The following is a 12283-nucleotide window of genomic DNA, read 5'->3' as shown; positions in this document are numbered from 1 at the left end:
TTCGTGCCACCCTAACCCACAAGTCCCAACTTTCTCTCTGTCCTCAAGACTGGGGTGCCCTTTAGAATGTCCGAGTTCCTTTATAAAGTGTTGACATTGTAGGACAACGTATTTTATTACAGGAATATCTGCAGTCTTTTCGCAAGTTGCCAAAGCTCCAACATCCAGGAACTTTCTGCGATGAATGTTCTAATATACGCAGGTATTTGCATATGTTAATGTTTTACAATGAATAGTCAGCTAATAATGGACTAATCAGGTCCTGGAACGACCGTCGAGTCCGTCGCGCAATGCACAACTACCCTTCGCTCTCTCTTGTCGCCAAATTATGCGGTTTTGACAATCGATGCTCCTACGTTCATCAATGAACCTTGGCCACCCACAACGTCGTTAGTTGTCGTTCCAGGTGGCGCAGATTTACCGTACTGTCGGGCACTTAATGGTGCTGGCAATTCAAAAATTACTTCCTTTGTCCGCCGAGGTGGTGCCTATCTAGGATTTTGTGCCGGTGGTTATTATGGATCTTCCAGGGTTGAGTTTGAGGAGAATGACCCTAGCTATGCAGTAGTAGGGCCCCGAGAATTATCATTTTATCCTGGAATCAACCGGGGGACGGCATTTCCCGGTTTTATTTACGATTCCGAATCTGGTGCTCGAGCGGCGAAGATCAAGGTTATAAAGGAAGAGCTTCCAGGTCTTAAGATTGACGAAAGTAATCCTCACGTTGAAGAAGATCCCGAGTTCGAATTTGCATCATATTACAATGGCGGCGGTGTGTTTGTCGACGCCGACTCGTTTAAGGATAAGAATGTTACGGTTTTAGCGCGGTATGCGGAGGAGGTCAAAGTGGAGGGCGGTGATGCTGCTGTAGTGCACGTCAAGGTAGGGGCAGGGGCCGCTATCTTGACAGGTCCTCATCCGGAATTCTCGCCCAAGCGGCTCAGAAAGACGGATCCGCAGCTTCCACCTTTCTATGGTGACTTAGTGCAAAAGTTAATTGCGGACAATCCACGTAGGCTTGCCTTTATGAAATCAATTTTGATTAAGATGGGCCTGAAGGTGAATGTGAATGTTACCGAAGATTCACCTCCAATTCCGACTATGCTTCAACTTACATCTGGATACCAACAGGATATTGCATCTCTTTGGAGCACAATTAAGAGCGTTAAAGGCCTTCTTGAGAAGGCTACGCAGGATCCAACCGGAAAGAAGTTGAAATTGGTCGGTGAAAACGATACATTTGTATTTACTGAGTCATCGGATTCACCGTTTGATCTGCGCGAGGTCGCTGCGCAAATTCCATCTGCTGAGACAAACGAAATTCCCGATGACTTGAACAAAGTGTTTAAGGACGTTGTTGTATACTCAGGGGACAAGACGTGTATGCCAACACTGAATCAGACGCCGCACTTCGATCATGCGCTCTATTACCATGAACTTATTCCGCCTAACTCACCCCGCCAGACGTTTGGTTCTACGATTCTGTATGGAGAAGTTGTCACATCAACGTCCACCATGTTAGATCGCAATCTGTCGCTTTTACGTCATCTGCCAACTGGGTTTACCGCGGTTGGAACGGTTCAAGTGGCTGGTCGCGGTCGCGGAGGTAACGTTTGGGTATCGCCCATAGGTCTCCTGGCTTTCTCGATCGTCATTCGTCATCCACTGGCGATCCAGGCTGTTGCTCCCGTTGTCTTTGTTCAGTACATTGCTTCTTTAGCAATTGTCGAAGCAATTAGAACGTACGGTCCGGGATACGAGGAGCTGGATGTACGATTAAAGTGGCCCAACGACGTTTATGCGCGCAATCCTGCGTACGAAGAAGCTGTGGCAGAGGGAATCACTCCATTGCCGGCGAAATATCTTAAAATTGCCGGTATTCTTGTGAACAGCAACTTTGTGGATAATGAGTACCTACTCGTGGTCGGCTGTGGTATAAACACGGCAAACGAGGCGCCAACCACTTCGCTTAATACTCTTGTTGCAGCGGCAAATGTGAAACGACGACGGGAAGTGCGGCAGGCTTTGGAGCCATTTAAAATAGAGAGATTGCTCGCTAAGATTATGTGGGTGTTTGAGCGAATGTATAACATCTTCAGACTGCAGGGTTTCCATGCTTTTGAAGACATGTACTATGCTCGATGGTTGCATACTGATGCTATTGTGCGTCTCGAAATGTACGGTGGCACAAGAGCAAAAATTAAGGGCATCTCTATGGATTATGGAATGTTGGTTGTGGAGGAGCTGTCTCTCGATGGGGTTAGCACTGGCAAGAGTTTCACACTACAGCCAGATGGAAACTCGTTTGATATGTTGAAAGGGCTTTTGAAGAAGAAAGAGGGCGTGCAACTTTCGTCCACGTAGTTAGGTAACGGCGTGCTGGCATTTTTGGTATATAGATCGTAATATTTTTGCTACATATTATTTGTACTAACCCGAGTGGCTCAATGACTGGGTCAGAAATGCAGTCGACTGTGCGGCTCACTAGCAGGTATCCTCTGAGCACTCTCACCCGGCCATCTGCGCCTTGATCTTCTGGCGGAGGGGTCGACCGGGTCGGAACCCTTGACAAAATAGTAAGATTCAATAATTATTTCGATTCGTATTCGATGATTGAAGGACGAACCCTGCGCCGTTGAATTGCTAATATCCCATGGAAGGAAGCATGAGTTCAAGTAAGCTCGACAAGACATTAGCAAGAGTAAAACAAAGGTATGGCATTCTTGTTTCATGGGTCATCTAGAATTGAGGCTTTGAAATTTGGTTTGGAAATCTCGATGTAGAAACTAAATCATGACGCGTTTGCTATTAGGATCGCGGATCATCAGTTCTACGAAGCTCACCAGGCATTGAAGACAGTGGCAGCGCGGTACATAAAAGCACAGCAATACGACCAGGCAATTGAATTGTTATACCACGGATCTCAGGAATTGTTAACGGCCGGTGAAGGTGGAAGCGGTGGTGATCTATCATGCTATCTGATTGACACGTACAAGCTTGCCAAGATCCCGGTCGACAGCGCCTCAAAAGGTATGCAAGTTTGTGTTGTCCGATAATCAGGGCCCTCGCTAACCATTGTAACTGTTAGCGCGAGTCGTACAATTGTTCAACCTATTTAAAGAGGATGAACCGCGGAGGAAAGAGTTCGTTCAGGACGCTGTTCAGTGGTCAGCATTGTACGGTGAAGTTGATTACGGCGATCCTGAATTATTTCATATCTTTGGATCGGCATTTGCAAGCGGTACGGTATACTGCTATGACCATTGGTAATTTAGTGCTAACGGCGGCCAATTAGAGGATCTACCTTATGATGCTGAAAAGTTTCTACTACTTGGAACCAAAGATAGCCCTATAGTCCTGGCAGAGTTACTTTACGAATGGTTTTCAGAGGATCCTGAGGTGGTCACGGTGCCATTCTACATATCTAGGGCCGTCCTGGGCTATTTAACTGTCGGCAATATACGAGGCGCCGGACAGGCACTCGATCACTATCTTTCCAAGTTTATTGCCTCAGGCCGTACGACTCAGCCAAAGTTGTTATCCGTTGCAGGCGATGAAATTACTGAGTTTTCTCAATTCCCGCTTTTAAATTTTTTACAGTTGCTAATAAGAACGTGCCAACGGAAGAATGCGGATTTGTTCAAGCGACTTCGATTTCGATACAAGAACGATGTCAAAGATGCTTTTGATGGCGAAATAGATGAAGCGCTTGGTAAGATTGGTGAACGTTTCTTTGATATCCAGTTTCGCACCCAGGCGAATTTGCTTCAGGATTTGATGGGAAGTTTGTTTTCAGGCCCACCACGTGGTGATCAAACCCGACCACAGATCCAAGGCAACGACCTTGATTAGCTGCTGCAGATTGCGGCGTTCGTATAACATATAACGAAGCTGGCTAATTGCAAATCATATGTATTTGAACTACATTAGTCACTTTTGAATGCGCCTGGAGTATATTGAGAATGAGTTATTAAATTTCTTCCATTGTTGTTGTGTGAATTCGATAATATACAAGTATGGTAAAGCAATTACTCTACTATCCTCTCATTTAGACCAACAAACTCCTAATTCTATACAGTATTGAGCTTATTATACACTGGTAATCCAAAAAAGAAGCCTTGAAAGCATCGTATGCTGAGGGTGAAATCGACTAATTTACACGAACGCTTGCGCAATTCCAGGCTAGACGAGATCAGAAGAAATCTCCTGGTCAGGTTCAAACATCCAGGCATCCTCGTCGAGCTGCTGTACAATTCTCTTAAGATCACGTCGCACTAATAGTTGTAACTCTAATTTTCCGTTAGAATTTCTGATTGGTACACCGAAATTAAAGACCAGCATACTAATATCCTCAAGTTGCCGTTTTGGATTTCGGTATACGTTTCGTAAATGTTTTCGTATTCGATACTCCATCACTATCACAACTTAACTATCTATTTTAGAAGCATAAGCCAATATGAATACCTTCATTTTCCTGGATTTCCTCACTTAGGGGAACATCGGTCTGCAATACCACCATAGTCGGTTCGTTTGTTACTGGATCACGCACAACTATGTCATTTCGGTAATCTAACACGTTCGTCTGCTCCGTCGGTGGGGATGATCCCAGTCCTGGAGAACCAGTTCGACCCCTGTGCTGTGCTTGCATGTATTGGCCCTGCCTCTGTATTCCTTCTCGATGTTGTAGCTTCCGGCGCATTCTGTGACCTGGTGACATAGGCTGTGCGGGCATATTATCGGGCGTCTGGATATCATCTCTGATCGGACCGTAGAAAGTATCTTCCAGTATCGAGCTTGGAGCCATGGCATTTGCTGCCGCAGAATACGATCGCCGTACGTGACCACTAGGTGTATCAATACCAGAACCGTCGCCGGGATTATGTTGATCTGCGGATGTTAATGGGGCGGCCGATGTTGAAGATCCTGAAACTAGTCCTCGCAGTAATCTGCGTCGAACATCATGTACTGGCATCACCGATTCCATGTACTGCCATGTATAAAATCTGGCAAATAAGTGTGTAAGTAATGCTCGCGCGCCTGGTACTATTGGGTGTTGTGATGCCGGCTATTGACCTGTAGCGGGGAAAATAACATGGAGCTTGAGTGGATATCTTGGCTCGATTGTTTCCGTAGGTGCCGATACCTGGGACTTTTCGCTCGGTCAGTTTGGATTTAACTTTGATGCCATCCTCGCACTGTCAAGGATACAAAAAGTTCCACAAGGTTTTCCTGTATAATACTCGCCACACGTATATTGCTAATATCCAAATACCATTCAGAATAAATAGGGAATGGCAGGTAGGGCCCACTTTCAGTCCACGCCATGGACGAATGGCATTCCAGAAGTGTCATCACAGGGCCAGCGACAACAAGCACTAGCACTAAGTCTGCCGATATCGACTGCGCGCATCCGCGGTCCTGCAATGCGTCAACCTCGGGAGGTCGCTTCATTTTCATATGACAACAATAGGAGCTTGCATTTCGATGATTCGTCGCTGTCTTATTTCTACTTACTACAAGACGATATAACTGCGAGCGGCGGCATTGATTTATCTGCGGGATACAACATTTTTAAAAAGCGGGACGACACAATCGACGAGCATCTTGACGGAATGTTACTTTCGCTTGTAGACCTCGAGAAAAACACGGGCAAGAAGACGACGGGAGATATTATAACGTGGCGGGGAATTGTGACAAAGCTGCTGTGTCTTCCGTATAGTAGGCAAGACGGATTTGAACTTAACGCGGTCTGGTTTGATGTGAGTGTTTCTTGTTACTGGGCCCCTTCTGCAGGAAGGGCTATGCAAACGACGCTAACGTTAACCAGCGACAATTGTTCATAGAAGAGGATCTACCCTACAAACTCGCAAGACAAAGGCCTCCGGATCAGCGGTCTGAGTTAATGTCATACTGGGGCTATAAATTCGAGCAAATAGCAACAATACCGAGGCCATGGAGTGAGTGTTCACGACAAGAAATAGAATCCAGAGGTCAGAAGCCGGTAAGCAACTTTGCGCAGTATTGCTCTGTTGTCAAAACTGGATTGGGTGATGTACGCTTGGTAATAGCTGGCGAGGTGGACTGCGTGTGGGACTACAAGCCAGATCCAAAAGATAATATCGACAATGACCCGAAGTTATTTGACAACCCACTAGACCACTATGTCGAGTTGAAGACAAATCGAGTTATCCAGTCAGACAGGGACGCAAGTACGTTCGAGAACAAGCTGTTCAAGGTGTGGGCGCAGTCGTTTCTACTTGGCGTACCGAAGGCAATGATTGGCTTTCGCACGGAGCAGGGATACCTACAAACATTCGAAGAGTTCGAGACACAGAAGATCCCGGGAATTGTTAAGAAAAGTAAATATTCAAACCCATATACTACTTGGGATGGTGTTGATGCTCTGGCATTCCTTGCCGCTTGTCTACAATGGCTTAAGACAACGATTCCCAGAGCCGAGGAGAACATCGTCTGGAAGATACGATACTTGCCACGATCGGATTACCTGACAGCTTCTAAGACGGACCAACCGTCTTTCCTTCATCCAGAGTTTGTCAAATGGCGCAGCGAACATCCGATGAAATAGAGGTGAATTTTGAATACGTCAACTTGTACAATATCGCAGGCAACAATTATGACTAGTCTAAAAAATGTATTTACCAGGGCGGGAATGGATAAGGGTGGATTTCTAGATTGTAATGGCTTTGCTTACGTGGGTTTGGATATGCAGTCTTGTATTAATTTTGTTGTCGATTATTGTCTTACAGCTACTGAGCCACAGGTATGGCGCATTTATAAGACTACATTGATTTGTAGTCTGACGATAAGTAGTATGTAATGACTAGCCGAGATTAATTACGATGGTCTCAACTGTAGAATGATCGTATATCGGTTGAGGGGCAAAAGTTGTCTAATAAATGTCAGGCTATAGTGTCGCAATTTTGACTCATGCACCACCACCGCCACGACTTCACAAGTACACTGCCACGACTTCATAAGTGCACCGCCACTCAGACAGGGGTTGCATTGCCGGCGCCGATGCGCCGACAACTTCAGGGTTGGATCAGGCTATCTGGGCCAAATCTAAATTTCATACCAGCCCAACCATATTATTCACTTTAGTGCCAACAATATCGACTTCATGGGGTTCGATACACTTCGTGTGCTCCACATTCCCTCCATTTTTGGACTTCGGTACACGTCTATACTACGCATTTCTTAGCCGCCATAGTCGTCGGCACGTCCGCAAATATAATGGGAACACTCTCGAGCCCGGCGCTTTCGAGCCCAGCTACACCTTTGGACGAACGTTACCGGATCCGGCGTATATCGCAGCCAACTTCGGCTGCTCATCAACAATCTCCAGTCGGCATTCCGCCTGACACCTCAATTATGCCGGCCAGCAGACTGACCATTCCTGCTGCTCTGACCTCCGAAAGCTCGATGTCGCCGTACATATATTCTCATGGCCATGTGGTTGCTCCCAATATGACGTATCTGCAATCTAACTTTTCGCCCGTCTCGGAGAATATCATTCCGGGACTTACAAACGATAATCAAGGTTCTTCATCACCGAGTTATTCGTCGAGCCAGTCCACGTCCGTTTCGTCTCCATGCGACATGGTGCATATCGAACCAGAGGAGCTCGAACATAAGTATAGGGGACGTGACGAGTACGATGACGAGCTCAACTCGCGGATCCTTGACAACAGGAAGGATTTCATTGTTGCTATTTTCGATGATCCGCCTCGCGCTGCCAAGAAGGTCGCGAAAGCAGAAGTGGAAACTGAACAACCTCTCGAGTTGCTCCCCGGTTCATTGGCAAAGGACGAATCAGAGCGCTTTGCCTTTCGAAGCTTTACAGAGCCAGATAACAATAACTGGACGGCTATCGAGCCGAAGCCGATCGAGGTGGATAATTTTGACTACCTTTCTGCCTATTACGGGCGCCAAGACTCGATTGGCAATGAGGCTAACGTGTTTGATCATACCGTCGACGAGTCTGAATCGGAGCCTAGCGAATATTATTACGATGATGATCAAATGACGGAAGTCGACGATTACGATGTCTTGGAGGACGATTACGCCCGTCCCATGGCTGAGAAGGGGGGACGGCATGCTCCTTCGTCTTATAACCCCACGGTCCAGACGCACGAGATGATTGACGAGTCTCCGGACACGACTTTCAGGGAGATATCCGTCGCGTCTGTTTCTACAGGGAAGGAAGAAAAGTCCGCACTGAGAATTTCGATGATAGCTCCCGTTGATGCTCATACTATGCGCACGACTGATCTCAATTTTTCAGAACCTCAGCCAGAGTATTATGGCAAGGATTCTATTGTACTTTTTGACGGTTCCAAGGTACCTATAAGATGTACGTGTGGGGTAGTAAATGGAGAGACGCCCACAACTGCGGGCACATCGGGGAGCTTTCCATTTTCATGGTACCCGCAAACGGACTCGCATGCGGACGGATGCCTGGCATCTGTTGCCGGTGGCTATCATTGTCTTCCAATGATTATATTGCAGAAGCTTACTGACTCTGATCCACCGTTCGATCAATCTCTTCCGTCACCCGAATTCTTAGATAGTATGCTGAACGTCAAGAGTCGCGACTGCGACGAAGGGGATCGCAATATCTCACGTCCATCATCCTCGGCGAGCAGAGGTAAGGCTGAGGACGCGCGGGCTTCTCTCCGTACGGCTAGGGACCATTTAGAAGGCATCGAGTTCACAGACCCGGTGCAATTGTCCCTGAAGATGCCTCCGCAGCCCGAGCCGGTATTCCTTAGCCCTTCTTGGCAATCCTCGCTCTCGATTCCATACGCGCGCCCGAAAGTTCCTGGCCGTCCGCGCCTGATGATCTACCCGCCCGAGTCCCTGACGGAGTCCAATAGATATGGCGATGAAACACCGTTATGGTGGCGCTACATCATCTTCCCAGTCGTCTCTATTTTTTCAAGCCGCGTCACTCGCGACGCGCCATGCCAATTCTGGCTGCGCACACGAACAAAAGTCGAGACGCCATTAGCTGAAGCCACAACATCGCCTGAACGCCGGCTCGAGGCCGAACTCCGGAGACAGAAGCTGCTGTGGAACGTGATGGGCATTTTGCTGACGGGAGTGTTGTTGGGTGGTGTTGTTGCGGGTGTCGTAATTTATTATTTTGGTAGAGGCGGTGATCCTGGCGTACTGGCTGGGAGGCACACTGCAGCTGGAGCGGCGTAGTGTTACTGTATTCTGTCTTTTTCTAACACTGTTTGCTAAGAAATTATGTGCATTATTATGACTGACAAAGGAGGTGTTAGGGTGCATTCGAAGCTGGACTGTTTACCATACGTACTGCATGATTAGACTATTCTAAATACGTTATCTCGTTCGTTCTTCAACTGTCACTAGTTCGCATCGACCACTGCCCCAACAAGCACATGTGTATATGTATTGGTATGACTCAAAACTAATTGAATTTAAAGCGATTAACTAAATTAATAATAAAATTCAGAGATATCACGCACGTTCTTACATTCCTAATGGACAAATCAAGCAAAAAGGACAAAACTGATACAAAACGTAACTACTGAATATCAAAATACAAAAACCTGCGCAAAATTATGAAAATTATATATAACTAATAGTAATAGCAAAAATATAACAGTCCGAAAAGTAATGTAGACTGTCTACCCTCTAGAATAAACTATATAAAGCCATGATCACGCATATGCCCTGCCGAAACTTATACCTCCACAAGGAAATGAAGTAAATGACCAGTCAGAAAAGTTCCTCCAATGACAAAACGCAAACACGCACAAAAATGTAGAGAAGTTTATGAGAGAAAACGACTAAAACACCCCCATGACGACCTATTGATATCGATCTCGCGCCACACCATTTTGGAAGAACGACAGCTGATGACACTATTCCACAGACATGACATACAATTGTAATTATTATATCCTGTTCCATCTAATTAACCAAACTTTTAACGTTCATCCTTGGTTCGCAGCCTTATGCAGAGGAGGAATGTCAAACTCATGGCTGGCTTGCTGTCCTTCAAGGATGGGGGCAATACTGAAAATCTGCTTCGTCTGTTCTTCAGGCGTAGCACCATCGATATCCTTATGGATAATCCACTCCAAAGGTCCTGGCGTGCTCTTGAACAGCCTAGGATGCCACTCGACTCCCTCCTCCTCGCGCTTCTTCGCCTCCTGACGCTGTCGGTCTTCAATTGCAAATTTTTCGTCCGTGGCTGTAGTGTGATCCTTCTTGGCAAGCGCGTCTGTGACCTTCTGCCAGAGCCGACGGGACTCGAGTGTGCCCTGCTGCTCGATTGGTCGGAGACGCGGTGGCTGCGGGCGCGCTTTGAACGAATCAAAAAATACCGACTTGACACCGGTCTTCATGTTCTTTATCTCCATAATTTCATTCCACTTACCCGAGATCTCATACAAAACATCTCCAGTCGACTGACGAATGATCTTACCAGCTATGGCATTGTAAGTTCCTGAAATAAAACCCTTCACCTTGAATTCGATATCTGCCATCAAGTCGTTTCCGGGACACTTGATCAGCGAGTGATCTCCAAGTTCATACTTCAGCTTTCCAATTAATATGTTACGCGCGTACATATTTGGCTGCGTGAGCTCGTACTTCTCCGTCTGACCCCTGAAATCAGTCCGGTCAAGAAACGTCAAGTATCCGACCCCCTCCATCATGCTCGCTGCAGAGTTACCCAAAAATCGAGAACGCGGGATGAGTGTGCCGTCGACGCGGATGTGGTTCTCCGGCGACATATAGAAGTAGCTCGATTTAGGGGGATGGTGGGATGTTTGCTCAGCGATGTAGTAGGCCTGCGTGTTATTGGGCAGGTCCCAGTAGCAGGTGAAGTACTCGCTCAAGACAGGATTTAGAGGCTTCTTAACTGCTTTTGGGGTAATGTGCCATCCAGAAAGATACCACTATATTTTTCCAGTGGTCAGTTTCACCCTATACACAAGTAATCCAGCCACAGAGCAAACAAAAAGACCGCTTACCCTAACGACACTGACAAACCGCTCCACTGGGTCATCAGTAGCATGTGCCTCAAGAAGTAAATCAGGATGCGACAACTGATTTGTGATTCGCTCGAGCATCGACTTGCGCTCCAGAATAAACGTCGGAAGGGTGATCCGTGAAAGATCTGATCCGGGACGCAGCGACGCAATAATGGTCAGTAAAATGTTTCGCTGATCTCCTTCGACCTCGTCGATATCTGTTGCACAAGACAGTAGTGTTAGCACGATGTCCCGGATTCAGCATCATCGGACAAACATTCCACAAATGGCATGTACGGTGCGAGCACTACCGTAACTGTTGACGAAATATATTCGAGCTAGAGATGAAATAAATATGAGACTTACCATCAACCGGGACCTCTGAAGATTCCTTCGAATCTGGACATAAAAGTATTGTCAGTTTGAAGTCACATATTAGCATCCATATTGTGTCACGTTGCCCAACTCCATTGACCCGAGAGGTGCCCAACCAGTGCAAGATACACAAAGAGATTTATGACAGATACCAATCGACTCAACAGCACCAATGGCACGAAGAAGAGTGGGTCAATGGCAGTCACCAAGTGCGAGGAAAACTAGTAAAATCTAGGGGATGCACATACAAAAACTCGACGTGAACGGCATTGAAGATCGCATGTAGTAGAAAAAGGCAGGTGAATAGATATGATCACAAGACGGCACTTGCTATAGGAGGATATGACGGGAGGAGTAGACGTTACGGGACAGTGGACTGTTGTCGAGTGATGCGAGGATGAAGTGGAGCGAGTGGAGCGTGACGTAGCAGTGTAGCTGAAGTTCACGCATCGAGTGCGCATGCTGCGGAGGACGGAAAAATAACCCTAATCCTCACTGTTTCTGAACTACCCAAGATAGGCAAGCCCCTGGAAGCATCTTCTTTACAGAGTTGAAATTCTCCATCGCAGGTGCGAAACTTAGTACATTACCCCCACAGACAACATCAAGCGGGCGATCCGCCGGCGAATCATCTCTGTTATCCCGACAGAGCATTGGCTGTAAATCCCGGATTCCGGATCAGTGCATTTTTTTTCTGATTCCCTCGGCCGAGCGATCTCCGGTGTCATTCTCAGCCGTGATCCTTCATCCAAGTACTACGGCCCGTCGGAATAGACACACGGTCATCTCAAACGAGAGCAATGACACGTACTCGAGAGCAATGACACGTACTTGTTTATTACTATATGATACTTCCGACTCCATCAATGGCCGTCTCC

At 46.8% G+C, this 12283-nt stretch overlaps 6 protein-coding genes across 6 annotated transcripts; 4 read left to right on the top strand and 2 right to left on the bottom strand.

Annotated features, from left to right (window-relative positions):
* Positions 1–180: 180 nt before the first annotated feature.
* V1508DRAFT_402771 (biotin-protein ligase) lies at positions 181–2364 on the top strand (the record flags this gene model as incomplete). The annotated part of the gene is made up of 2 exons (XM_066938508.1): positions 181–202; positions 260–2364. The coding sequence occupies 2 exons, from the start codon at positions 181–183 to the stop codon at positions 2362–2364; spliced, it is 2127 nt and encodes a 708-aa protein (XP_066797600.1).
* Positions 2365–2653: 289 nt separating this feature from the next.
* On the top strand, positions 2654–3852 carry V1508DRAFT_452464 (uncharacterized protein; the record flags this gene model as incomplete). The annotated part of the gene is made up of 4 exons (XM_066942520.1): positions 2654–2712; positions 2813–3030; positions 3089–3241; positions 3296–3852. The coding sequence occupies 4 exons, from the start codon at positions 2654–2656 to the stop codon at positions 3850–3852; spliced, it is 987 nt and encodes a 328-aa protein (XP_066797599.1).
* A 115-nt stretch (positions 3853–3967) lies between these two features.
* V1508DRAFT_412309 (uncharacterized protein) lies at positions 3968–5386 on the bottom strand. Its single transcript, XM_066939601.1, has 2 exons — positions 4465–5386; positions 3968–4415 (listed from the first exon to the last, which is right to left on the bottom strand). The coding sequence occupies exons 1-2, from the start codon at positions 4982–4984 to the stop codon at positions 4183–4185; spliced, it is 753 nt and encodes a 250-aa protein (XP_066797598.1). The 5' UTR covers positions 4985–5386; the 3' UTR covers positions 3968–4182.
* V1508DRAFT_366567 (RAI1 like PD-XK nuclease-domain-containing protein) lies at positions 5189–6960 on the top strand. The gene is made up of 2 exons (XM_066937367.1): positions 5189–5759; positions 5828–6960. The coding sequence occupies exons 1-2, from the start codon at positions 5292–5294 to the stop codon at positions 6584–6586; spliced, it is 1227 nt and encodes a 408-aa protein (XP_066797597.1). The 5' UTR covers positions 5189–5291; the 3' UTR covers positions 6587–6960.
* Positions 6961–7100: 140 nt separating this feature from the next.
* Positions 7101–9531, top strand: V1508DRAFT_412304 (uncharacterized protein). The gene is made up of 2 exons (XM_066939600.1): positions 7101–9444; positions 9503–9531. Exon 1 carries the CDS (start codon positions 7255–7257, stop codon positions 9226–9228), a length of 1974 nt encoding a protein of 657 aa, XP_066797596.1. The 5' UTR covers positions 7101–7254; the 3' UTR covers positions 9229–9444; positions 9503–9531.
* A 455-nt stretch (positions 9532–9986) lies between these two features.
* On the bottom strand, positions 9987–11323 carry V1508DRAFT_395795 (uncharacterized protein; the record flags this gene model as incomplete). Its single annotated transcript, XM_066938069.1, has 3 exons — positions 9987–10955; positions 11031–11248; positions 11308–11323. 3 exons carry the CDS (start codon positions 11321–11323, stop codon positions 9987–9989), a joined length of 1203 nt encoding a protein of 400 aa, XP_066797595.1.
* Between the last annotated feature and the right edge of the window lie 960 nt (positions 11324–12283).

The sequence above is a fragment of the Lipomyces doorenjongii genome, assembly GCF_038497915.1.
Source record: "Lipomyces doorenjongii strain NRRL Y-27504 unplaced genomic scaffold V1508scaffold_9, whole genome shotgun sequence".
Classification (NCBI taxonomy): domain Eukaryota; kingdom Fungi; phylum Ascomycota; class Lipomycetes; order Lipomycetales; family Lipomycetaceae; genus Lipomyces; species Lipomyces doorenjongii.
Note: the sequence above shows the minus strand (reverse complement) of the source record. Positions and strands in the feature narration are given on the sequence as shown.

Bases quoted from the DNA above. Each gene is read 5' to 3' on its own strand.
- V1508DRAFT_412309 (XM_066939601.1), bottom strand. From the start codon at position 4,984: ATGGAATCGGTGATGCCAGTACATGATGTTCGACGCAGATTACTGCGA. The intron at 4,416-4,464 runs GTATTCATATTG...AAGTTGTGATAG, and splicing joins GGAAATCCAGGAAAATGAAG to TGATGGAGTATCGAATACGA.
- V1508DRAFT_366567 (XM_066937367.1), top strand. From the start codon at position 5,292: ATGGCAGGTAGGGCCCACTTTCAGTCCACGCCATGGACGAATGGCATT. The intron at 5,760-5,827 runs GTGAGTGTTTCT...AACGTTAACCAG, and splicing joins TTAACGCGGTCTGGTTTGAT to CGACAATTGTTCATAGAAGA.
- V1508DRAFT_412304 (XM_066939600.1), top strand. From the start codon at position 7,255: ATGGGAACACTCTCGAGCCCGGCGCTTTCGAGCCCAGCTACACCTTTG.